The sequence below is a fragment of the Danio rerio genome, chromosome 20 (assembly GCF_049306965.1).
Source record: "Danio rerio strain Tuebingen ecotype United States chromosome 20, GRCz12tu, whole genome shotgun sequence".
Taxonomy (NCBI): Eukaryota; Metazoa; Chordata; class Actinopteri; order Cypriniformes; family Danionidae; genus Danio; species Danio rerio.
Genome location: NC_133195.1, coordinates 33,304,265 through 33,330,000, shown reverse-complemented (window position 1 = coordinate 33,330,000; position 25,736 = coordinate 33,304,265). Strand labels below are relative to the sequence as shown.

At 36.7% G+C, this 25,736-nt stretch overlaps 1 protein-coding gene across 8 annotated transcripts in view; it reads right to left on the bottom strand.

The window, feature by feature from the left end:
- Positions 1–25,736, bottom strand: part of myt1la (myelin transcription factor 1-like, a) — a 130,706-nt gene that overhangs the window by 22,757 nt on the left and 82,213 nt on the right. For 7 of the 8 annotated variants that reach the window (XM_005160722.5, XM_005160723.5, XM_009294757.4 and 4 more), the window contains 7 exons: positions 24,816–25,276; positions 20,149–21,165; positions 15,606–15,737; positions 13,212–13,302; positions 7,578–7,685; positions 5,236–5,456; positions 492–769 (listed from right to left, as the gene is read on the bottom strand). In XM_005160722.5, the coding sequence (XP_005160779.1) occupies positions 492–769; positions 5,236–5,456; positions 7,578–7,685; positions 13,212–13,302; positions 15,606–15,737; positions 20,149–21,165; positions 24,816–25,276 (2,308 nt within the window). The remainder of the gene's footprint in view (positions 1–491; positions 770–5,235; positions 5,457–7,577; positions 7,686–13,211; positions 13,303–15,605; positions 15,738–20,148; positions 21,166–24,815; positions 25,277–25,736) is intronic. The other variant, XM_073932720.1, reaches the window with a different exon arrangement.

The window sequence follows — 25,736 nt, the reverse complement described above, 5'->3', positions numbered from 1 at the left end:
TAGATAGATAGATAGATTGAAATATAGATAGATTAATAGATAGATAGATAGATAGATAGATAGATAGATAGATAGATAGATAGATAGATAGATAGATAGATAGATAGATAGATAGATAGATAGATAGATAGATAGATAGATAGACAAACAGAGAGGCAAACAAACAGTCAGATAGAAAGAAAGACAGATAGATAGAAATGAAACAGACAGAAATCGATGCGTCATTAAAGTAATCATGGCTCCCTCAGACCATTAGGCTCTAGCAGGGTAAAAATGTGTGAAATCGCACCCTGACGAGGGACTAGGGGTTTACCCCAAATGACTCCAAAGTGGCATGCCCTCATTTTGGTGCACTGCCTTCTACCAACCATAAAACACAGTCATAGAAGGCATTGCTGAAAACCTCAGAATTGCCCAGTGAGAGAATGGAAGACAGAATATTAGCAGTGGAAGTGGGTGAGCATGAGAGAGAGAAGCTGGCAGACCCTCACCTGTGCCAGGAGCTCGGGGCCCTTTGCGGCGAGGCTCTGGGGCATCTCTCTGCAGCGCGTGGACAGGTTGAGGATGGCAGTGGCGGCCATGTGGGCGGCTTCCATGTCGTGCGTGTAGTCGAAGCTGCTCTTGCTGCAGGTGCTGCTGGCGCTGCTTCCTCCTCCCCCTCCTCCTCCTCCCCCTCCTCCTCCTCCACAGCTCAGGCTGCTGCTGCTGCTGGGAGCGTAGCTGCTCGTGGTGCTGCTGGCCGGACTCGAGGTCTTACAGTAGCGCTTCGCTGCACACAGGCACATATATAACAGACACTCGGATGAATGAACGGGGAGATAGATGGACGGACAGAGAAAATGACAGAACGGACAGAAAGAGAAAGGAGGAGGAGATATGATTTGACGGTATTTGTAGGATTCACGGCCAAAAATGTGATTTTAATGGTAAAATACTGTAAAAGTGTTAGAGTAAAAATCAGTTTAACAGTAAGTTTTCTCAATATATACAGTTGAATAACCATGCATTTACTGTCTCAAAATATCTTGCATGACACTTTACTTTTTATGCCTTTTTTGTTGATATTAATACGATTGCTTTCAGTTTTTTGTACATTTGAGTTTGTTACATCTAATATAGATAATTAATGTTTAATGGATTATTTTAGTATTTTGTGTGATTAGTAGTTTTGTGAATGACACAGAGCATCTTATATATATATAAATATATTGGTATGTTTCTAATATTAGTATATTTGGGGTTCATCATCGCTCATCCCCACATGCTTTTCCTTGTTTAACAAAGTTACAATGTGTAGATGTTAATACTTCCAAACATTGTTAAATTAAGACTATAAATTAGAAAAATACAGTAGTTTACCGTAAAATCTAGAAATGTGTTTTATGGTTTGTACCATATTTTCAATGCTAAAATTCTAGCAAACACAACTACTGTTTTTTATGTAAATTATACATTTTTAGCATTTAGAATGAAATGCATTTGTGAGAGAAAATTGCATTTGAAACAGATATCCAATAGCTATTAATCCTCAAACCACAGGTGTTCTAGGATGCATTCCATATGAATCTGGATTTTAAAACATGCACATTTTAATACATCCAAAATGCAAAACAAATAACCATGACATGAGAGCGTGTTATAGGCCATATAACATAGTTAAATATAACAATGCAAAGGATTTGATTAATATTTTTATGTGTAATTTTATATTTGACTAGTCATTAACCATTATATTCAATTCAATTCAGCTTTATTTGTATAGCGCTTTTACAATGTAGATTGTGTCAAAGCAGCTTCACATAAATGGTCATAGTAACTGGAACGGTGTGGTTCAGTAACTGGAACAGTGTGGTTCAGGTTTTAGTGTTTAAGTTCAGTTCAGTTCAGTTCAGTTTAGCTCAGTTCAGTGTGATTTAATCATTACTGAGAGTTCAAACACTGAAGAGCAAATTCATCGATGCGTAGCTCTACCAATCCTGAACCAATCGAGGCAGTGGCGACATTATATAATAAAATCAGAATGTTAAATTAATATCAAAAGGCAGCTTTAACAACAAAAATGCATCTCGCACCTGTCATAGCCTATATATATACAGTCACCGGCCACTTTATTAGGTACACCTTACTTTTATCAGGTTGAACCCTATTTTGGCCTCAGAACTGTCTTAATCCTTCGTGGCATAGATTTAACAAAGCACTGGAAAAATTCCTCAGAGATTTTAGTCCATATTGACATGATAGCATCACGCAGTTGCTGCAGATTTGTCGGCTGCACATCCATGATGCGAATCTCCTGTTGCACCACATCCCAAAGGTGCTCTAGTGGATTGAGCTCTAGTGACTGTGGAGGCCATTTTAGTATAGTGAACTCATTGTCATGTTCAAGAAACCAGTCTGAGATTATTTGCGCTTTATGACATGGCGCTTTATCCTGTTGGAGGTAGCCATCAGAAGATGGGTACTCTGTGATCATAAAGGTATGGACATGGTCAGCAACAATACTCTGGTAGGTTGTGGGACTGACACGGTGTTCAATTGGTACTAATGGGCTCAAAGTGTGCCAAGAAAATATTTCCCACACCATTACACCACCTCTACCAGCCTGAATTGATGATTGAAGGCAGGATGGACCCATGCTTCATGTTGTTGACACTAAATTCTAACCCTACCATCCAAATGTCGCAGCAGAAATCAAGACTCATCAGACCAGGTAATGTTTTTCCAATCTTCTTGCTGCTGTAGCTCATCCGCCTCAAGGTTCGACGATTGTGCATTCAGAGATGCACTTCTGCATACCTCAGTTGTAACGAGTGGTTATTTGAGTTACTGTTGCCTTTCTATCAGCTTGAACCAGTTTGGCCATTCTCCTCTGACATCAACAAGACATTTGCACCCATAGAAATGCTTGACCATTCTCTATAAACCCTATAGATGGTTGTGCGTGAAAATTCCATTAAATCAGCAGTTTCTGAAATACTCAGACCAGCCCGTCTGGCACCAACAACCCTGACACATTAAAAGCCACTTAAATCAGCTTTCTTCCCCATCCTAATGCTTGGTTTGAGCATTGAGCGTCTGCCATGTGATTGGTTGATTAGAATTTTGCATTAACGAGTAGTTGGACATGTGTGCCGAATAAAGTGGCAGGTGAGTGTACATTGTGAACGAAGATGAAAAATACTACGAAAAATATATGTAAACCCTTTACAGTTTTGATTGATGTTTTGCACATATCCGTATGACAAAAATAGATTGTTTCATTTAGCCAATAATGACAGTAACTGCAGAACTCACCTTGTGTGCTTGTGATGATGTTTTACTGAAACACGAGTCAAGTACAAAGCCTCCTACATATAAAACATTTCTATGCCAAATAAGATATATTGATTATGTTTTTATAAAAAAGATAAATAAATAAATAACATGCGGTGTAATCTACAGTAGTTAAATTTATCTAAAGTGCAGAATTTGAATATTGTAATTAAATACATTTATGTTTCCAGATGTAAATTGAATCACGTTCACAAATCAGATAGGTAGTTACCCGATTAGAGAAAAGACGTAAACAGCCACTAAGACCTCCACACGTATGGAGTTTATTTTTATATAAATCCACATTCCTTGACAAACTCTGGTCTGCATTCAGAGAAAATACCTGTGAAAACCATCTGTTATTGACTAAGTAACTGTCAGAATCTTCCAATAATGCAAGGTGACAAATAGACTGCTAAACTGCAGTTACCATCATTTACTAAAGATTTATACTACTCTCCCATTTGATCTTATTTTTCATCTCATTTTGCATTGAGACAAATAGCAATGCTGTCATTACAACTAAACTGGGTGTAACTAATTGATGTTGCCAACTGAGTCTAAATGAAGTGCTGTTAATTCCTAACATTAATTAAATGTTATTCTCATTAATTTTTTTCCAAGGCTTAATTTTCTTCATTTGTCTCATTTATCAAAAACGGCATTTCTTTGATAAAGCATACAGGCAAATAACATCACTTGCAAGAATGCTCTTTAATTTCTGAGATGTGTTCTGATTTCAATAACATTGTCTATATTATCACTGCAGGGCATGCTGTAATGCTCCTTATGGGCAATCAAGACTGTCCTGATGTAATAACCATGAGTTATAATGAAAATGAGTTATTTTAAGCACAGCTAATGAAACCGTACCAAAATATCCCGCCGAATTCTGTTGACAGGAAATCTCTACAATTTCTGGCTTGGGCGTGAAATCAACTGCTAGCATTTTGAACAAAATCGTTCCAGTTAATTTGATTCCTTCACAAATGTAAGTGCACTCATTTATCAAAACCACGCAACAGAGCTACAATGCTTCACATTAGCAAAAAAATAAAAAATACATCAGACAGAAACATCTATCTGTCTATCCATCCATCCATCCGTCTATCCATCCATCCATCCATCCATCCATCCATCCATCCATCCATCCATCCATCCATCCTTTCTTCCTTCCTTCCTTCCTTCCTTCCTTCCTTCCTTCCTATTATTTTCTCCATCTATATGTATCTATAATACATTCATCCATATCGATTAATCATTCTATCGGTCTATCTATATATAGATATTTCTGTTTAAACATCCTTTCATAAACAGTACATCAATTTATCCCATCCATTCATCCATGTCAATTGATCATTCTATCCATCCAATTCTATTGATATTTCCCTTAATCTAACCTTTTATATCCCTACATACATACATTCACCCATACATCCAAACATACAGTACATATATGAACCAAGATAAATGAACCAACCAACCAACCACAAAATGTACAGTAAAATACATATGATAAAACCTGTTAACTTAAACTTATATTTTCACAAAGTTACACAAACTAACTTTCCAGCCATGATTCAATTAAAGGTGTTGAATGCAGATTGGAAATCCCTTCACCGGGTTTGTGTACCCTGGTTATTAATCATTTCAGAAGCCAATAAGCAGTGGAGGATTTCCAATAAAGGAGCACTGAACTCGAGGACTGCCTTATAAAAAATCCAAACTAAAGCTTTTATTAAGAGAATAGCCTTCACTTCCAAATAGAAAAAAAATCTTTTTTTAATGGAAGACACAGCCAAGGAGACTTGCTGTACAAAAATAATTCTAAACCTATTTCCATCTGATCCCCAAGACTGAAAGCCATATGATCAGTTCTAACTCCGTCTGGCTTCAATGACAGAATGAGAGAGACCGGCTTACCATCATATCCTTTGGGTGAAGTGTCTCGGCCGTGGCTCTTCGGGATGAGGGACCTCTTGCCGTAAGCATGAGGCTGGTTTTCGTAAGTGTTGCTGTAGTCAAAGCTGGCCTTGGAATATTTCTCCAGCTCTTTGGCCAGGTTGGATCGCGGAGTGCTGGTTGGAACATTGTTTTTGTACCCATACTCTGGAATCTCCAGCTGTTTCACGAAGCACATGGGCCTGAAGAGGGAATCAAAATGTCAGAATGTCAGTGGGCTGGATATATTGTACAATCAACAGTTTGAAACCTATTATGATTGTATATATTTGAAGTCAGAATTATTAGCCCCTCTTTGATTTTTTTTCTTTTTTTTTAAATATTTCCCAATTAATGTTTAACAGATTCAGAATATTTTCACAGTATGCCTTATAATATTTTTCTGGAGAAAGTCTTATTTGTTTTAATTTGACTAGAATAAAAGCAGTTTTAAAATATTTAAACTCAACCATTTTAAGCACAAAACTATTAGCCCCTTTAGGCTAATTTTTTTCAGTAGTCTAAAGAACAAACCACCGTTATACAATAACTTGCCTAATTACCTAATTACCCTAACCTGCCCAGTTAACCTAATACATATATATATAGTACATACATGTATAAGTAAAGTACAAGTACATACATATATAAGTAAAAGTAAAGTACATAAATATTTGCAAAACAATATATTGTTTTTTTTCTAAATTAAAGGTGTGGACAATTTGATCTGGATTTTCTCAAAAATATCCGTATTTGAATTTGTATTATTTAAATGAATAATTATAATTGAACTTACTTTACTTACTTTTTAAGGCACAGTATGTAATTTCTGCCACTAGAGGGCATGCATTCACAACAAACAAATGTGTATTTTAATGAGTTTTTGACTGAGTGTGGAATCTTGAGAGTTCTCATCTTCATTACATCCTACAAGACTTTTTTGAGAACAATTCTTATTATTACAGTTTTTGTTTAATATAGAAAGGATACAGCATATAACTATATCTTAAAAACAACCCTGAATCCCAACCCCCTACCGAGGTAGACCTGTTCTATAATAACAGAAGTTAAAAGACTGCAAATCAAGAATAATGTTAAACCAAATAAAGAGTAGAAGTACAAATAAATAACTATTACATCATGAGATCCATTAAGTACACATAAACAGTAAAGTTGTACATTAGAAGGTAAAAACAAAAGATTTGACAATTTCAAAAGCTATAATCCAGGACTTAACAGTTTTTCACTGAGCTCCATGTATGCACGCTTACATCTACAAGACTTATTACCATGGCAGTATAAAGCAGAGTAAGGCTGAATGCACTCGATGCACAATGAGATGCTGAAGCAATTGCTGATGACAGATGAACATGACGTGGCATGAAAGCAGTGGCGCTTCAGTGTTTTCAATTAAACCAAACCCGGAAATCAAGAGTGTATGACATCATTATCATAGCCACACAGAACATGGTGTGTTCCATTAGTTAAAATAGCTTATTCTGGATTGGAAAATTCTTTGAAACATTTGGGATAATGTACAGTAACTACATATGTCAGTAAAATATATAATGTTATATGCAAATATATAACGTTAAATGTATAATGTTTTAGTGGTTTTGGATATTTTGGAAAAAACAAAAATACATATTGTGCCTTAAATGATCTACATTTAGAACTATTTCATCTATTCTTTTACTTTACTTTGTCCACAAGTGGAAATTAATTTTTGGCTTCACCACACAAAAAAATAAATAAATAAATCAGCGTTCACATTACACACATCACAGAAAAAATAGTCAGCACAAATACAATTACTAATTCTTAGTGTTTAAAAAAGCATATATTTGTATATGAATGAAGTCTTTTAGTATACATCTAATTAATAATAATGACTAACAGAATAACATAGTTAAATTAAAAGCATATTTGTTCCCACAAAAAGTTGATCGGAAAAAAATGCTCTGTGATTCTTTTTAAAGCTGCACTGGAATCTTTTACTTTGTTAGAAACAGTAAATACATTTAATAATTTTTTAGGGGGTTTCACCTTTATTTGACAGGACAGCAGAGAGAATTGACAGGAATGTGTGGGGAGCAGAGAGAGGGGAAGGATTGGCATAAGACTTCGAGGCGGGGAATCGAACTCAGATCGCCATGAACACCGGAGTGCATGTGTCAGTACACTTTCCACTGCGCCACTGGCACCGACAGTAAATACATTTGAACGGGAATTGGTTTAATGTGCCATTCCAACAAGAGGCTGACCCAAAGCCTTACTTATCGCATTATATCATTATTAAGGCATATAGTAGGGTTTTGCAGTACCTCAAGACACGGTCTGACGCCTGGTTGGACTTGGGGCCGTCGCAGGAGTGATGTTTCTCCTGAACCTTTGCCATCTTCTCAGCGGCAGCTATGGGACATCCCGAGAGACTGCAAAAGTAGCAGAGCAATTTGTGTAATGTTAACATTACCTTACGAGCCGCCTGTGAGGGCACACACACACAGACACACATTCCCTAGCAGATAGCAGAGGATGAAGAACAAAGTGAGATATGAGGGAATGTATAATCCCAGCATATGGAGACGAGCCTGTCAGAGAGAATAGTCCGCTTTTTATGACATTCTCTGAATACAGACTTCCAACGCGTTTGCAAAAATCCTGGTATGCATGTGTGCGGTACATGGGGATATTTATGTATGAATAATGCATTTCATGTGGCCTAGTTCTATAGTATGAAGGCAAAGCTTTGCAGATATCTGCTGGGCATTTCTGGCTGGCTGGCTTCAGAAAGCTCCTCACAGCGAGATACCGCAGTCATTTCAGAGAGACACACACATATAGCTTCACAACATCCAGCCACGCTCCCCTGCTCTCCTTTTTTCCCCTCCATTCTCACTCGCTCTCTCTTTCTTTCTCCCTTGTTGTTTCTTCCTCTCATTACTCTCTTTCTCTCCCTCTCTGCTTGTTTAGCCCTCGTTTCGCTCTCATTTCTCCCACTTTTCCCTCTCTGTAATCCTTTGTATAGTTGGAAGCTGTCTTCTTATCATCTGCAATTTTTTGATTGGCTATACGGGTAACATGGAAACCATTCGAACTAGAGCTGCATGAATCTTGATTGAGTATTTTTGTTTAGGGAAGAGATCACAATTCTTTCACAATTCTGAATGACAGCTTAAAGGGACACTTCACCCAAAAAAGAATATTACCTCATCTTATATTCTTTCTCATGTGGTTTTAAACCTTTATTGGTTTCTTCCTTCTGTTGAGCGCAAAAGAAGATATTTTAAAAAGTGCTGATTGTTGGTAAAAGAATTACTATGGAATCAATTGCTGCTTTTTTCAAAACATCCTCATCTATGTTCAAATCCCATTAAGGCAAGTCATTTCACTCAATGGCTATCTTTGACTCTCCTCTCGGGCAGTATGTTCTGTCAGACTGTTTGAATGGGGAAAAATCTAATTCTCCAAAATTGCTTGCCAAGCTTAAAATTTAATTTCATATCAGTAATCACCAACAAAATTAAACAACAACAGTCTCTTTAGTTTTATTTTTTAACATTTTAATCACTCAAAATCTGCAGAAACTTCTGATCTAAGAAATGTCAGTCTATAGCGATCAATGATGGACTCCTGTACTAGAAGGCGTGGCTTCATTCGCCATATTGACCATTACCAAATTCTCTTTAAGGCAATCATTTTACTCTGCAGCCATCTTTGAAACGCCTCTTAGACAGTATGCTTGGGCATTCTGTCTGAATGGGGAAACATTAAATTCTCTAAAACTGTTTTCAAAGCTTACAATTACATTACATATTTGGAATCCTTCAATATAATTTAACTTTAAATAAAAAAAAAAATTTAATTCAATTTTAATTTAACAACAATTGTCTCTTTAGTTTCTTTTCTAAACGTTCGAATCAAATAAAATCGGCATGTTTTTAGGTTGCCTGAGCTAGTGCGCATGCGCACTCGAAAGGAAAGCGATTACAACACCAATCTCATTTATGGCTGTTCTGCACATCATCCTCTGAACAGCGATTGTCTGATCATGCTGCTGCACTGAACTAATTCACAATTCAAGTGTTCGTTGACCACATAAAGTGACATAAAAGCACATGTCTGATCTGAGCTTCTCCCCCGGAAAATCGCCAGTCTATAGTGATCAATGATTGGCTACTGTAATAGTAGGCGGGGCTTTATTTGCCATATTGAAGGTTACACTATTCCCCATTCAAAACAATACGAGTGACACGTCTTGTGTATTCTATAGTCTTTGACTATGATCAACAGAAGAAAGAAATAGGTTTGATCAAGTAAATGGTGAGTAAACGATGACAGAATTTTCATTTTTGGGAACTATCCCTTTAATAAATTCAAAACAGCAACAAGAAAAAGTAACCTAAATAATAAAGATAGTAAGCAATTTATACAGACACAAAAGTATTTATTGATTCTGGCCAAATGTGCTGCAATTTATTTTTCAATTAATTTAATATTTTTTATATTATTAATCATACTTCCATTTTCTTTTTCGACTTATTCCCTTTATTAATCAGGGGTTGCCACAACGGAACGAACCACCAACTCATCCAGCATATGTTTCACTCAGCGAATATCCTTCCAGCTGCAACCCAACACTGGAAAACACCCATATACTCTTGCATTCACACACATACATTACGGTTAATTTAGCTTATTCAATTCACCTACTGTATAGCACATGTCTTTGGACTGTGGGGAAACCAGAGCACCCGGAAAAAACCCACACGAACATGGAGAGAACATGAAAACTCCACAAAAAATGCCAACTGACCCAGCCGAGGCTCGAACCAGCGACTTTCTTGCTGTGAGGCGATCGTGCTACCCACTGCGTCACCGTGACACCCAAATATTATTATTGTTGAATTAATATGAATTCATTCATAAAGACATAACCACATGTCCTTTCTGAACAAATCAGCACTTTTGAATAATCTCATAAAGAAATTGCCCAATTGAAAAGATGTTTTATGGCTGCTTGTCACCTGCACCTGTAGGTGTAATAATGCGTTTACTACAACCTTCATTTGAAGGATCAAGCTGCTTTCACACAATGAGTTTGATTGCTAATGTAGAGATCAGTCATTTACAGTATATCCCAACTGTACATGTTCAATGCCTGTAACAGAAATAATAATAGTACTGAATACTGAACTAAAGATTGACGCTGTTTCAATAAGACTGTACATGATGACTTCTCTCTATGGTCAAACGCATATATGAATGTCCCGCTGTGCTCAATTAATGAACATATCCAAAATGTGATCAGTTAGTTTTAAGATCATGTGGGGGTTTGAATCAAGATCGCAACCTTTTTAACGATCAATTGCGCAGCTCTTATTCAGAGAATCTCAAAAAAATGAAACAAAAATACAAACAGAAACGCTCTGCCATTTCTTAACATTAACAAATAAAGCACACAAAAAGAGGGATACTTGTGCATTTACAGAAATAGATACTGAAAAATATGAGTGAGAATGACTGACAGACAGAAGGACGGCTGTCACTATTCTGAGTTGCCATGACAACCATGCGATGAAGAATGAGCAGACCAAACCTATATATACTGTACAAGGTTGTTATATTCCCTTATTATACATTTTGTTTTCTTCAGCTCAACCGTTTTAATAGTGTGAGTGTGTGTATGTGTGCGTGTGTGTGTGTCCCATAGGAGCTGTTCCATATAACATGGCCTGCAGCAGCTTCGGGTGGAGACTGCATCTGTCTGAATGTACACCATATGCACTGAGAGGAAATCTTTAAACAGTATAAGTGTGAGTGTGTCACTGTTCGTAAGCGTGGAGCTCCCATTCTCAAAAAAAAAAAAAATCAAGATTTGGAGAGGACAAATTCTCTGCTTTTATTTAACTATAAAGAAAATGTGACTTAAATAATATTACATTACCAATATACCAATATGATACCATGTATATGTGTATTATATTTCTATATAAAAATTACAGTGCCAATTAATTCAAATGAAATAATTAGCAATAATTAATATTTAATTTCTATGAAATTATTATTGTTTAAAAATTTACAGTCCTTTTCAGCTTTCTTATAGCTTTTTAGTGCCAAATCAGCTGATTCAAATGTTATCACTTGATTGAATGGCCGTTTTTTCACTGGTTATCAGCTGATAGATATGGGCTAGTAGAGGCCTTCTGTGTCTACTGGTCGGCTCAGAAGACTATTATTATCCATCCACATGATTAATCAGCTATAGATCACATATGGTTGTGGCTGGATGTAAATGAGAATTATTTATATTATTTATTAAATTTTCCATTAATTGTGTTTTATTATCGTCCATCCCTACCCCAACCCTAAACCCAACCATCACAGTAATGTAAAAACAGATCTGGAGTCTTCTCTATTATCGCTGATTAACCACGAGAATTATTTATATTATTTAATAAATTTCCCATTAACTTTATTTTATTAATGTCTACCCCCATCCCAACCCTAAACCCAACCATCACAGTAATGTACAAACAGATCTGGACCTGGATCTGAAGTTTTCTCTAAAGTAAGGGTGCTTTCACACCTGTGAATCGATTCAGTTGTTCCGAAACAGAGATTAAAATTGTTACATTGTTGCTCTTTGCTCTTGGAGCGGTTCGCTTTCACACTACAAAGTTTCTAATCGGACCAAAAGAGCTAAAACAAGTCACGTGCGAGTAAACTCTCCTTACATTGGTCAGAGTGTCAGGGTTTATTTTGCAGCGTCCCGCTCAGCTGTCAGGAGAGGTGGTGGTTTGGTGGTGATTGACAGGGTGCGCGCGCGTGACGTGTCTGAGGAGAGACGCGGTGGGGAGGGGTGAGAAGGGTGTGCGACGATGCCTATTTGAGGACTGGGAGAGAGACGCGAGATTACCGGGAGATCATCACTCGTTTGCGGGCATCCGGAGACTCGCGAAACTTCCCGCCCTACTCATAATTCTCTCTTCATATAGCCGTAAGCCTATTACATATCCATAAAACACTGTGATATAACCGCGCTCGGATCGGATCGCTTTCTCACTGCAATCGAACTGCTCCAGGGTTCGTTTCAATCGAGCCGAGACCACCTCATTCAAGCGATCTCGGAGCGATTACTTTGGCGCGGAACAGAGCGCGATTAACTTGTTCACATATGCCAATCGAACCGTGCTAACTGGGCAAACGAGATACGTTCCGAAACAAAAGTGTAGGTGTGAAAGCACCCTAAGTATAGTTGGTTAACCACGAGAATTATTTATATTATTAATTTAATTTCCCATTAATTGTATTTTATTAATGTCTACCCCAACCCCCACCCAAAACCCAAGTCACAGTTATGTAAAAACAAATCTAGATCTGGAGTCTTCTCTATTAGTATAGCCAATTATCCATGTGCATGGATGATAACAGCCTTCTAAGCCTGCCAGTAGGCGCAGAAGGCCCCTACGGGCCCATGTCTACCAGCTGATAACAACTGATAACGGCCATTCAACCGAGTGATAACATTTAAAGCGGGTGGCCAAACTATGTTTCAACATCTGAAAATTATTTTCCTATAAGATACAATAATGTTAATTATTATACCTTTATTAAAATAAATATATATTACATGTTGGTTTCATTATTATTTTTAAGTCTTTCAAAGCGGTTTTGCAAAGCCACTCGCTCGATGTGGGAATGAAATTCCAAATCTCCAGTCTGCATGTCAAAAGTGCCATTGTGCAAATAAAATATCAGCGCCTGGAGCTATGTGCTTCTATGATCCAGCAGAGCTCAGCACAACAAAAACAAATCAGTCCCTCTTCTCCACCCTAAAAGCAAATCTCCATCTAAATCCATGCATTCTTCATATTCCCAGTCTAAATAGTATGAAACCCCTGGAAAATCACAGTGCCGGCAGTGTCTTCTCGCTGCTCTCTCATCCAGCCACTCACCTGCGGTGCGAGTTCCTGTTGCTATTTACATGGCCGCGTCCCGAGCAGCCAGGCGTGGGGCACTTTAGAACATTCTCATACATTGCAAGAACTTGGACAAACAGAGAGGAGAGGGCGAGAGAAGGTTAAGAGGATCCAGAGTGAGTATGAAAGCTTTGTGTTTCCATTAAGACCAACGGGGCTCAGTCACAACAACATGCACATGCTCCTAGTAAGAAAGAGTTCCAGCTGAAATCAGTTCATCATAAAGTTAATCACGGACCGCACCATATGGTGAAAGAACAATCTAGGCATGCAACGTGTTAATGGCATGCACGTTGTGTGAAAAGCATTGGCGTAAGAGGGAAGAGAAATCTCTCCTCAATAATAATAACAGATTTATTTTTGGTGAATTAAATGAGTCTAGCCATTAGGCTGTCTATGACACATCCTGCGGCGCTACGTCTCCGGGCCTGCAGTAAACTGACTCATCAGAAGCCGCCTGTGACATGATCCTCATCCAATTAGAGGTGTGACTGGAGGTACGGCTGGAAAAAGCTGCTTTGCGTCTGAGAGATCAGTGCAGACGTATTGAGAAACAGACCAAAGTTGCACTTAAGAGCCAATCAGCACATGCAGACAGGCAAAGGAAGGGGATTTTTATTAAAAAGAGCGCCACCGCTACTGGTGGAGGACAAGAAGCACTCATTAAATTACAGAAATTTGAGATGCGCCGATGTATGGGGTACAGCACAGGCATTTTTATGGAGGACTAAAGTTGAAAAATTTTTAAATGAATAATAATAAATCTGCAACATTTCGTGCTTTTGTGTCCTTCATATATTTTTATTTAAAAAATCCCAAAATTAACATGAATTCATCATTACAGTAATAGTACAAATACTAAAAATAATATTGGTCTGTCAAATTTTACATGGATCCAGTTATATAAATATTTTACCTTTATAAGTGCAATTTTTATTTTTCCATTACAGGTGTAATGAAGCACAAAAATAGTCCTTAGTAATAAAGAATGTTTATTGCCGCTATAATAGTATATGCAAGAACAAGCATCAAGCATTTGTGTTGCAAGCAAATCAATTTTTTTATCTTTATACCCACCTCCCCAGTAGGTGCTGTTATGCTATTAGCTGGACTGCCCCAAAAATCATTAATGTTTTTTACACTTTTAAATGTTTGCACCTTGATAGTTTTTTTCCTTTGCCTGCATTTAATTTTATTAGATCATAAAAGATCTACAGTTTTACCTGTTTATTTTAGCTTAATTACATTACATTAATACATTATTTAAAAATGCTATTATACCTTATAATAACAATAATAACATTTATTTAGGGAAATGTTATCATATCATATCAGATCACAAGAAATATCATTATTGCAGCTCAACAGCAATATTGCATAGTTCATGTAAACTTTTGGAGGCAACTTTTGTTATAGCAGGCTATTACAAGCTATTATATTGACTTTCCAAATATTTGCATGAGACATCAAACTTTCTGAATTTTTGTCTTGTTTCTAGTTTAAACATTTAACAATTCTTAAATCAAGATGCATTTTCTAGACAAGTCAAAAAAAAAAAATTTATATATATATATATATATATATATATATAATCAATAGGTCAAAATTAAGTTTAAAATTTTAACCAAAATAATCATGGACACATTATAAATAAATAAATAAATATATATATATATATATATATATGTATATATATATATATATATATATATATATATATATATATATATATATATATATATATATATATATATATATATATATAAATTTTTTTAACTACTTTATGAAAAAAAAATTAAAACTACTTTACTTGTTTCCAAAACGCTTCTTGATTTAAGAATTTTGAGTTTTTTTTTTTTTTTTTAGCTAAAAACAAAGCAAAAACTCTAAGAAAAGCTTTTTTTCTGCAGTGAAATGCATGTGATTGGTAATAATGATCGGTACTACAAAATACACCAAGTAAAAAGACATTTGATGCAACATGCACAAAATTTAATGTAAACTTTTATCATACCATTTATCGTAGTTTACTTCAACTGCACAACTGCACTTTTAAAAGGAATTATCTCAAATGTGCTTGCATTTTAGATTCTTCTTGGTGCCATCAAGTCCTTGTTCATTTCCAACACTGTTGTGCAGCAAAAGTAAATCTCAATGTGTGTGCTTTTAAACCTAAAGCATGATCTGTTTTAATGACAGTGCAAATAGTGACCACTATTCAACCAAAAATAAATAAATAAAAGTTCCTATCAGTGCATTCTTAACAGAAATGCTAGACGAGAGAGGTCAAACATGCACACAACACGCCACATGGCAAATACACATAGTGCAACATTTATCAGGTGCAGAAGGGATCCAAATTGAGCTTACTTTCTGGTGGCACGCGGTCCTTGTGTGGGCAGCCGGACAAGCTTCGATGATGAGGATAAAGTCCAGTTACGTGGCCTGTGCCATCACAACCCGGGGTTGGACACTTGCTTTCCTTTTTTTCTCCCCTTGAGTCTGCAAGCAAAGACAGTTATTAGCATATCCTGTTACAGGCACAGTACGAAAAATCCCATTAACCTGCTGGATTCTTTGTGATAACATTTATGCTACTGTTACAGCTATTTTCAAACACTGTGGGTTTGCTTTGAAATTGGACACTGGATAAAAAATACAGCTTGACTGGGACATGGCTGGGTGGAGGGACAATGATGCGAGGGACTTTCAGAGTTTAACAACCGGAAATGTTGGTTTGAACGATTGAATATACTGGATTGCAATTTACTGTAAATAAATCCAACAGTCAGGGCACAGATGAATTGTTATTATATAGACAATTAAACAAAGATTAACATAACACATGTAAATGATATAATAAAGATCAATCATTAATAGAGATATTTTGATATTGTTCGTCTTATAATACAAATACTAAAACAACCTTTCAATTTTTCTTCATGAAAAAATGAAGAGAAAAGGGAAACATCCAGCACATAATTTTAGAAAAAAAAAAAATCCCAACTAAACTCGAATCCATTATATATAAAATTTATTTTGTGAGAAATCTATTGTACATTTCAATAATTTAGAGATGTTATTTTGTTGTTCTTGTGCATCAGTAACATGAAATAGGGCTGCACAAAATATCATTCGAGCATTGAAATCACAATGTGCGCATTTACAATAGTCACAGCGCAGGATATGCAATGTTGAGAATTATATTTGAGTATTTTTGACGTTTTTAGTCCAAAACTCTAATTGTCAAACCAAAAAACAAGATTATATTACTTGTTTTATTTAAGAGTTAAGTTATTTGGACTAGAAACGGGACAAATACTCTCAAGAGTCAGAAAAGGCATTTTTTTGCAGTGTGATTATACTGATTATTACATTAAACTCTCCAGAACAGCATTAAATGGAACTGTTCAAATCATCTGGTGAAACTGTATTTGAATTGCAATATATATCGCAGGAAAATAAAATATCACAATATCAGATTTTTGCAATATTGTGCAGTCCCAACATGACATTTCTAGATATGTCTAGAAAGACATAACATAACATAACGTAAAATTACCTAATATAATATAATATAATATAATATAATATAATATAATATAATATAATATAATATAATATAATATAATATAATATAATATAATATTATATAATATAATATAATATAATATAAACTAACATAATATAAACTAATATAATATAAACTAATATAATATAATATGATATAATATAATATAATATAATATAATATAATATAATATAATATAATATAATATAATATAATATAATATAATATAATATAATATAATATAATATAATATAATATCATTCATTCATTCATTTTCATGTCGGCATAATCCCTTTATTAATCCGGGGTCGCCACAGCGGAAAGAACTGCCAACTTATCCAGCAAGTTTTTACGCAGCGGATGCCCTTCCAGCCGCAACCCATCTCTGGGAAACATCCACACACACATTCACACACTACAGACAATTTAGCCTTATAATATAATATAATATAATATAATATAATATAATATAATATAATATAATATAATATAATATAATATAATATAATATAATATAATATAATATAATATAATATAATATAATATAATATAATATAATATAGCATAACATTACATAACATAACATAACATAATACAATATAATACATTTACAAAGCATATCAGCACTTCCAACATATTTATAAAATATGTGGGTACAACATATATAAGCTATGATAATAAAAACCCCAACCGATGTAATCAGTAAAAAAAATAATATTGAATTACGCAAGCTGTAAAAAAAAACTAATTTCATAATCACCTTACAATATGGAAAGGTAATTTTTTACTGCAATAAATGAGACAATCTTTGTGATGAACAAAAAAAATCTCAATTATACACAAATATAACATAACAAAATGGTATGCATAAATGCATCAGTGTTTCCATTTTAGCTAAGAGAGTAAAATAATTCCCTTTTATTATCCACAAATAACAACTGTAGAACTCCACGAGCATACAATAATAACGCTCCATGTCAGTCAGAACAGTGAGATCACTCGACATGTTTAATAACGACACTCCAATAATTAGCGCCAAGAATAGTTTTCTGGAGATGAGGTGTGAAATCACGGTGTAATTCTATAATTACACGACCCTCTGACTTGCTGTGGTTGTGCACTGAAAACAACAGCAAACTGCTCTGCGATGGGAAGCACAGAGAAGCTCTCCTTAATGGAAAAGAGAGCGCAAATTGAGCAAATGGTAGGAAATGAAACATAAAAAAGCGGCACCATCAGAACAGAGACAAACGACGGACCTTTTAAAGCATCAGACAGGAAGAGCGGTGAGGTTGGGAAACGCAGAGGTGATCTGAGGACCCTCAACATCCATAACCACTATTTATTAACGTAATATTGATATGCTCCTGCAGTTTCTGATTGCTGATATCAGGGAGGATGGCTCACTCCCAAAGGTGGTGGGCGTGGATTGGGAAGGATTTGAGGTAATAAACCATGCGCGGGATCCAAAGGGATGAGATTTGCTTTCCTAACGGGCCGTGCAGATTGCCATTACTCATGCCTGACAAGGTAAGTCTCTGATGTTACCATGTCAGCCTATTTTAGAAGCATAAGCTGATGCCATTATGGAAGTTGCTACCAGGGTGACCTGAGTGTTTAAAACAAGCCCCAAAAATGTTTCAGTCTCACTAAAGTGACCTCTATAGTCATCAATGTCACCAGTGCAATGTATGACGGAATGTTAAGTGACCCAAGACACGGGGGAACAAATGCTGCAACAGCTTTGAGGACCAGGACTTTTTATTCATATTAAAAAGATGGCTATTAGTGCAAGAACGCTACTCTATAGAAACCTGATTGCATCTCAAAGTACACAATGAAGACCTGCATACTGTATATATGTATATAATAAAGTCATATCGTGAAAGATACTATCACAAATAAGAGGATTGAACATGCAATTGTGAAATATGAAGGTGCATTGTAAGATATAATGTCACATTGAAAGTAATAATGTCACATTTTGAAGAAATAAAGCTGCAAATGTAAGGTCTATGGAGCCCCACTGTGAGACATAATGTCACGATAAGTAGAAATAATGTTGCGATTGTGAAATATAACATCACATTGTGAGATTCAATGTCGCAATTACTAGAATAAAAGAAACAGAAAGAAGAAAATGCTAACTTTATGTCTCACAATGGTGGGAGAATGAGAATTCAAACTTGTATTTGTGAGAAAAGGCCACACAGGGATACATAAAACAAATTTACAAAATAAAAAAAAGGCATTTAATACGACAATTAGGAAGAGATTAAGCTGCAGTTATGAGATATAAGGAAACTTTGTGAGATAAAAAGTCACATTGGGATTTAAGGACATTTGAAGCCATAATTATAACAAATAGATAAACAACACAGTAATGCTGAATGCTAAAAAAAGAAACTAAATGTGGGGAAATGTGAAAAAGTAAATAAATAGTTCCCAAAGAATATTTAAAGGTACATTTAATATTACATCTATTAAATATAAGATTTAGTCACGATTATGAGAAATCCAGTTGCATTTGTGAAATACTGTATAACGTCAGATTGTGAGACTTGATGTCAAAATGAAAATAGAAATTAAACAAAAAGTAAAAAAAAAAATAATGACTTAATATCTCACAATGGTGACAGAGCAAAAAAATAAAACTGGTAATTATGAAAACATGTTTAAAGTAAAAATATAAAAGCCACACCGGAACATACAGTATAAAGTGGCACATATGAAAAATTAAGTCACATTTTGAAATACATGACAATTAAAAAAATAGCTGTGTGACATAATAAAGCTGTATAACGAGACAGGAGCACACTCTGATAAATAAAAACAAATACGACAAAAGTAACAGTTACCAAAAATAAAAAATAAAAAAAACAAAAACCATAACAGAACTGTGCCAGAGTAAAAATAAAACATGAAAAACTATTCAAAATAAGACATAAAAAGTTTCTCTGGAATATTTAAAGTCTCATTTAGGTGAAATAGTGTCATGCTGCAAGCAGCGTGATTTTATTTCTCGTAAATGTCACTTCATCTATCACAATTAGGTGAAATAACAGCACAATTGAGAAGTATGAAGCCGCATTATGAGATATAAAGTCACATTCTAAGATTTAAAGTCTCAATTATCATAAAATAGAAAATTCCGCCTTTCTAACTCACAATTTTGACTTTATTTCTCATAGCAGTGAGAAATTACCAGATTAACCTTTTTTTATTTGCCTCCTCGATGTCGAAATATGACTTCTGAATTCTGTAAACCTGATAACGAAGCAAAACCATCTACCGAAATCTCTGCAGAAATGCAAAAAATCTCATTACAAGTTTTATTTTTACCTTTAGGGTAGTAAGCTCTTTTTGCGCCATCATGATGGAGTCGGGCCTTGCGTTCTTCTGCACTGCTGCTCTGCCTTGGGCTGTGCTCTCCATGAAGGCGCTGATTGTCCCTCCGAGCCACCATCTGTTCTGATGCCATTCTGTCTCGCATAACCTTGGCACGCTCCGATTCCAGAGCAATGGCCTTTTCCAGCAGCGACAGGTTGCCTTTAGTCATGTCGAAAGCTTCATCTGAGCGATCGGAGGCCACCGAGGTAGTGTCCTCATCCCCGTCCTGGGCGCAGCTAGACGGGTAGCCTCTGGAAGCGGGACTGAGCTGCTCCTCTAGTTTCATCAAATTCACCATGTCTGAGTAGTTCCGCTCGAGGGGTCTGTGTTGGTCCATCTGGCAGCTGTCGTAGCGGGGCATTGGAGGGTGATGCGGATGAGGATGCGGATGCAAATGTTGTGGCTGCTGCTGCTCGGAATGATGTTGCATGTGGTGCTCCATCAAGGGCCGTTCTGATGGTTGGGTCTCACTGAGTTTTCGAGCCAAATCGAAACACTGATTACGCAGACACTCCAAGCTACTTAGGCACACTTCCTCCTCGCTCTCCTCTGCCTGGCCACGTCCATTAGCTTGGCAAGCATCTCCAGACCCGGCGTCCGCGTATCCTTCATCGGGCAGCACAGCTCCATGACCCTGGGCCAGAAGCTTCAGGGAGTCCACCGTTTCTCGAACCACATCACTATCCAAGTCGACACTCAACTCTCCTTTGTGGCATCCTTGTTCGCTTCCGTCATCTTCATCTTCGTCATCATCTTCTCCGGCGCTGTTGGAGGAGCTGCTGTTCATTTCCGACTCGGTCATGGCCTGGTAGGCAGCGTCCTCTGCAATTTTACCCAGGTTGAGGAGAGACTTGGCCACCAGCTCGTCATAATTCTCATACTCCTCATTGTTCGTGTTGTTGTTGTTGTTGTTATTGTCTTTCTCAATCATATGATTGGATTTTGATTGTCCACTAGAATAATTGTCGTCTGTAGAGAACAACAGAAGAGACAACAAAACAACAGAAGAAATTTGACATCCTTGAATTGGATTAAGCTTTAATAATAATACAATATACTGTGATAATCAAGCACTTCAAAATACCAAAAATAGCTAATTATTATTTAAACATTGAGAATATCTATTGAGAATGCTTATATGGAGGCCAACACGGTGGCTCAGTGGTTAGCACTGTCACCTCATAGCAAGAAGGTTGCTGGATCGAGTCCCGGCTGGGTCAGTTGGCATCCATCCATCCATCCATCCATCCATCCATCCATCCATCCATCCATCCATCCATCCATCCATCCATCCATCCATCCATCCATCCATCCATCCATCCATCTATCTATCTATCTATCTATCTATCTATCTATCTATCTATCTATCTATCTATCTATCTATCTATCTATCTATCTATCTATCTATCTATCTATCTATCTATCTATCTATCATTTGTTGTCACCAATGTCCAACCATCATCCATCCATCCATCCATATATCCATCCATCCATCCACCCATCCATCATATATGCATCCACTGATCCATCCATCCATCCATCCATCCATCCATCCATCCATCCATCCATCCATCCATCCATCCATCCATCCATCCATCCATCCATCCATCCATCTATCTATCTATCTATCTATCTATCTATCTATCTATCTATCTATCTATCTATTTATCTATCTATCTATCTATCTATCTATCTATCTATCTATCTACATACATGATTTGGTAGCCGAAGCAGTAGAATTCATCTGTTCATTAATTTAAAGTCTAAAAATGTATATAGCGCTGCTTTAATCTGGCCTACAACATGCCTGAGAAATTAACGGAACATTTTCATGATTCTGTTGTGCATTAACACTTTAGAATGAGAATCCATTTGTAAACAAAGTAAATAATAAAAGGTACATGTAAAACATTACTCTTTGGTGATGTTAATCTCCTAGTTAGTCTTGAATAACTCAATCGACTTTTATTTGATGGAGCTAAAAACTAATATACTTCAGTTGTATCTTTTTAATACTAAAATGTACATACCCATACCTGCTGGAACAAATGTAACTATTTCTCACTGTTGATGTGAGGTAATGCATTAAATTACATTTAATAATATGTCATTATCTATTGTACTTTAGAATACATCTGCAATTTGTTTATTGTGTACAATAAAGCAATAAACATTAATGTAAGCTTATTTGCAGCTTATGTTAATATTGTGCTAATACCATGCATCGTGATAACAGCTTCATCAATTATTGCTACAAGAAAATCTGATACTGTCATATGTCTACCTCGAATACCTTGCGCATTAGGACCATATTTTTAAAGCGAGTGGCTTGCGTGGCATGATAAATTCACAAACGAAATGTCAGTCCTCTCTATAATCTGAAGCGGCCTTAACACTATCATTATGAAAATGTAACGTCTCATGAACGATAGCATCGATGCAGCAAATCTAAGACAAATGTCACGCCAGGGTTTCACATACGGCTCGATGACACAGGTACAAATTGATTTAAATAATCAAATGCAATTTAGAAAGACGGTAACTGCCACCACGCCGCTGATGTGCTCGGCAAAAAAAAGCAAGATGAATTTTAGTCAAACTGCAATATGGTGAGCTGTACATGAATCACCGGGCAGCCTTTTAAATGTTTCACAAGACATATTGGGTGTTGCGTAGCATGTAAGCATCACAGGCTGCTCTGAAACCTTCTGAATTGTGCTGAAAAGATTTTAGTGTTGCTAGTATTTGGGACAGAGGCGGATGAGACTGCAGGGATAAGCAGAGGATGAGGTGCTCTGTTTCTGGAGCCAGAAATATCCTCAGGAGGAGCCCATTTTCATCGGGGAGGGGTGGTGGGGGGGGGGGGGGGGGGGGGGGGTGAGTGTATTTGACACCTCCTGGAACGGCGCGTGGATGTGTGGAGGGGGGCCAAAGTTAATAACTCAGAGAGCCTCTTCTCTCTATTACTCTAGAAGCACTGTCACAAGCGATTGAGGACACCAGAGAATGAGGGTGAGACGCATACTAAGGAAGCAGTCACATCTGCTTTCCCTCAATTTGGAAAGGGGAGTTGGATTGTTCCTTGCTGTAAAATCCACATTAATTAGGATGGCGAGGGCCGGACGTTCTCTGCAGGGTGTATGTAGATTTCCTTGTGATTCAGCAAATTACATAGACTGTATGACTTGAAACTAAAACAGGCAATTTAAGAAATAAAACATTGACTTTAATGACTGCATATCCTGCCAATTATACTCTGAAATGTCGGTTGACCTACAATGAGCTGACCTTGATTCCAGTTTCATATTTGCAGCATTTTGTGTGTCAGAGCAACTACAGCATCCTTCCATCCCTCCATCATCCATACATCAGTCTGTCAGTCTGCCTGTCTATTATCCATCCAATTATGTAATTTGTCATCCATCCATCAATCAATGCATCGATTCATCCATCTATCGATTCATCCATCCATCCATCCATCCATCCATCCATCCATCCATCCATCCATCCGTCTGTCATTTGTTGTCATGATTATCTATCATTCAACCCTTCCATCTATCTATCCATCTATTTGTCTATCTGTTGTCATCATCTATCATTCCATGCTTCCATCGATCTATCCCTCCATTCATTTTCATTCTTATATGTCCATCCATCCATCCATCCATCCATCCATTTATCTATCTATCTATTTATCTATCTATCTATCTATCTATCTATCTATCTATCTATCTATCTATCTATCTATCTATCTATCTATCTATCTATCTATCTATCTATCTATCTATCTATCTATCTATCTATCTATCTATCTATCTATTTATCTATCTATCTATCTATCTATCTTTAGCCATTATTGTCGATCATTTCATCCTTCCATCAATCCATTTCTATACATCCATCAATCTGTCTGAACTTTGTTTTAACCATCTATCCGTCTGTGTCTGTGTGTCTGTCTATCTATCTATATACAGTATATATGTATCATTTGTTGTTATCTATCAGTCTGTCCTTCTATTTATTCATTCATCTGTCTGTCAAGCAATCTATCACTTGTTTTCCTCATTGTCCATCCATCCATCCATCCATCCATCCATCCATCCATCCATCCATCCATCCATCCATCCATCCATCCATCCATCCATCCATCCATCCATCCATCCATCCATCCATCCATCCATCCATCCATCCATCCATCTATCTATCTATCTATCTATCTATCTATCTATCTATCTATCTATCTATCTATCTATCTATCTATCTGTCTGTCTGTCTGTCTGTCTGTCTGTATATCTGTCTGTCTGTTTATCTATCTATCTATCTATCTATCTATCTATCTATCTATCTATCTATCTATCTATCTATCTATCTATCTATCTATCTATCTATCTATCTATCTATCTATCTATCTATCTATCTATCTATCTATCTATCTATCTACCTACCTGTCTGTCTGTCTGTCTGTCTGTCTGTCTGTCTGTCTGTCTGTCTGTCTGTCTGTCTGTCTGTCTGTCTATCTATCAATCAATCTACTGTGTTTTATGAAATAACGTGTTCATGCTTAAACATTCTGGAACACAGTCAGCAGAACATGCATTGAATCAGAGTGCATTCATTACCTTGCTGATGACTCAGATTTCCATAGTATTCCTCTTCATCGTGCTCATCATCATCCTCCTCCTCATCATCATCCTCCTCCTGCTCTTCATCATCCCCATCCTCCTCCACCACTTCCTCGTCCTCTTCAACCTCTTCCTCCATTTGCTCAATCTCCTCTACATCCTCTCTTTCCACCTCTCCATCGTCCTCTCCTTCTTCTTCCTCTTCCTCCTCTCCCAGATCCTCGTTGTCATCCGAGCACTCTTCTTCCTCATCTTCTCCTTCCTCTTCATCTTCCTCCACTTCCTCTATCTCTTCCTGTTCCCGCTCTTCTCCCTCCTCCATGGCCTCTGCTTCATAGTTTTCATACATAGCGTGTTCTCCGTCAGCCATAGTTAGAAACGGACGGCGTTTGGATGCAGGTTCCTGCAGAGGTTTCTCTTGGGTTTTCCTTTTCTTAGCCAAAGGGCATCCATACACACTGCACAACAACAAAAAAAGCCCAGAGAATTAAACTCAACTGTTCTAAAAAATTACCTTGAATGTGTGAAGAGCATCTGTGCCAAAGCTCAGCCCTCAGAGATAAGAAGCATTAGAATTGTTTAAGACATAACAAAGCATTAATAACCACTGGCACATTTATTCATGTAAATGCGTGTGCTGCTTGAACTCTGGTCCCACAAGACGGTGCTATTCCTAAACCGCCAAGACTCGTTTATGAGACTCATCCTCCCAAATATAAACAAGGCAAAGCTCATTCTAGCCTTAGCCCTCAATTATACAAATCCCACAATAATCATTGGCTTTTGAGAAATTCCACTTTAACTGCGGCAAAACGGCATCTGCAATTATGTGTGGTTAGAGTGTGGCACCCGTTCAATCAATTATTCAGGTTTCATGCAAAGACGGTTTATTTGTGGCTTTATGATGAAGGCTGACCC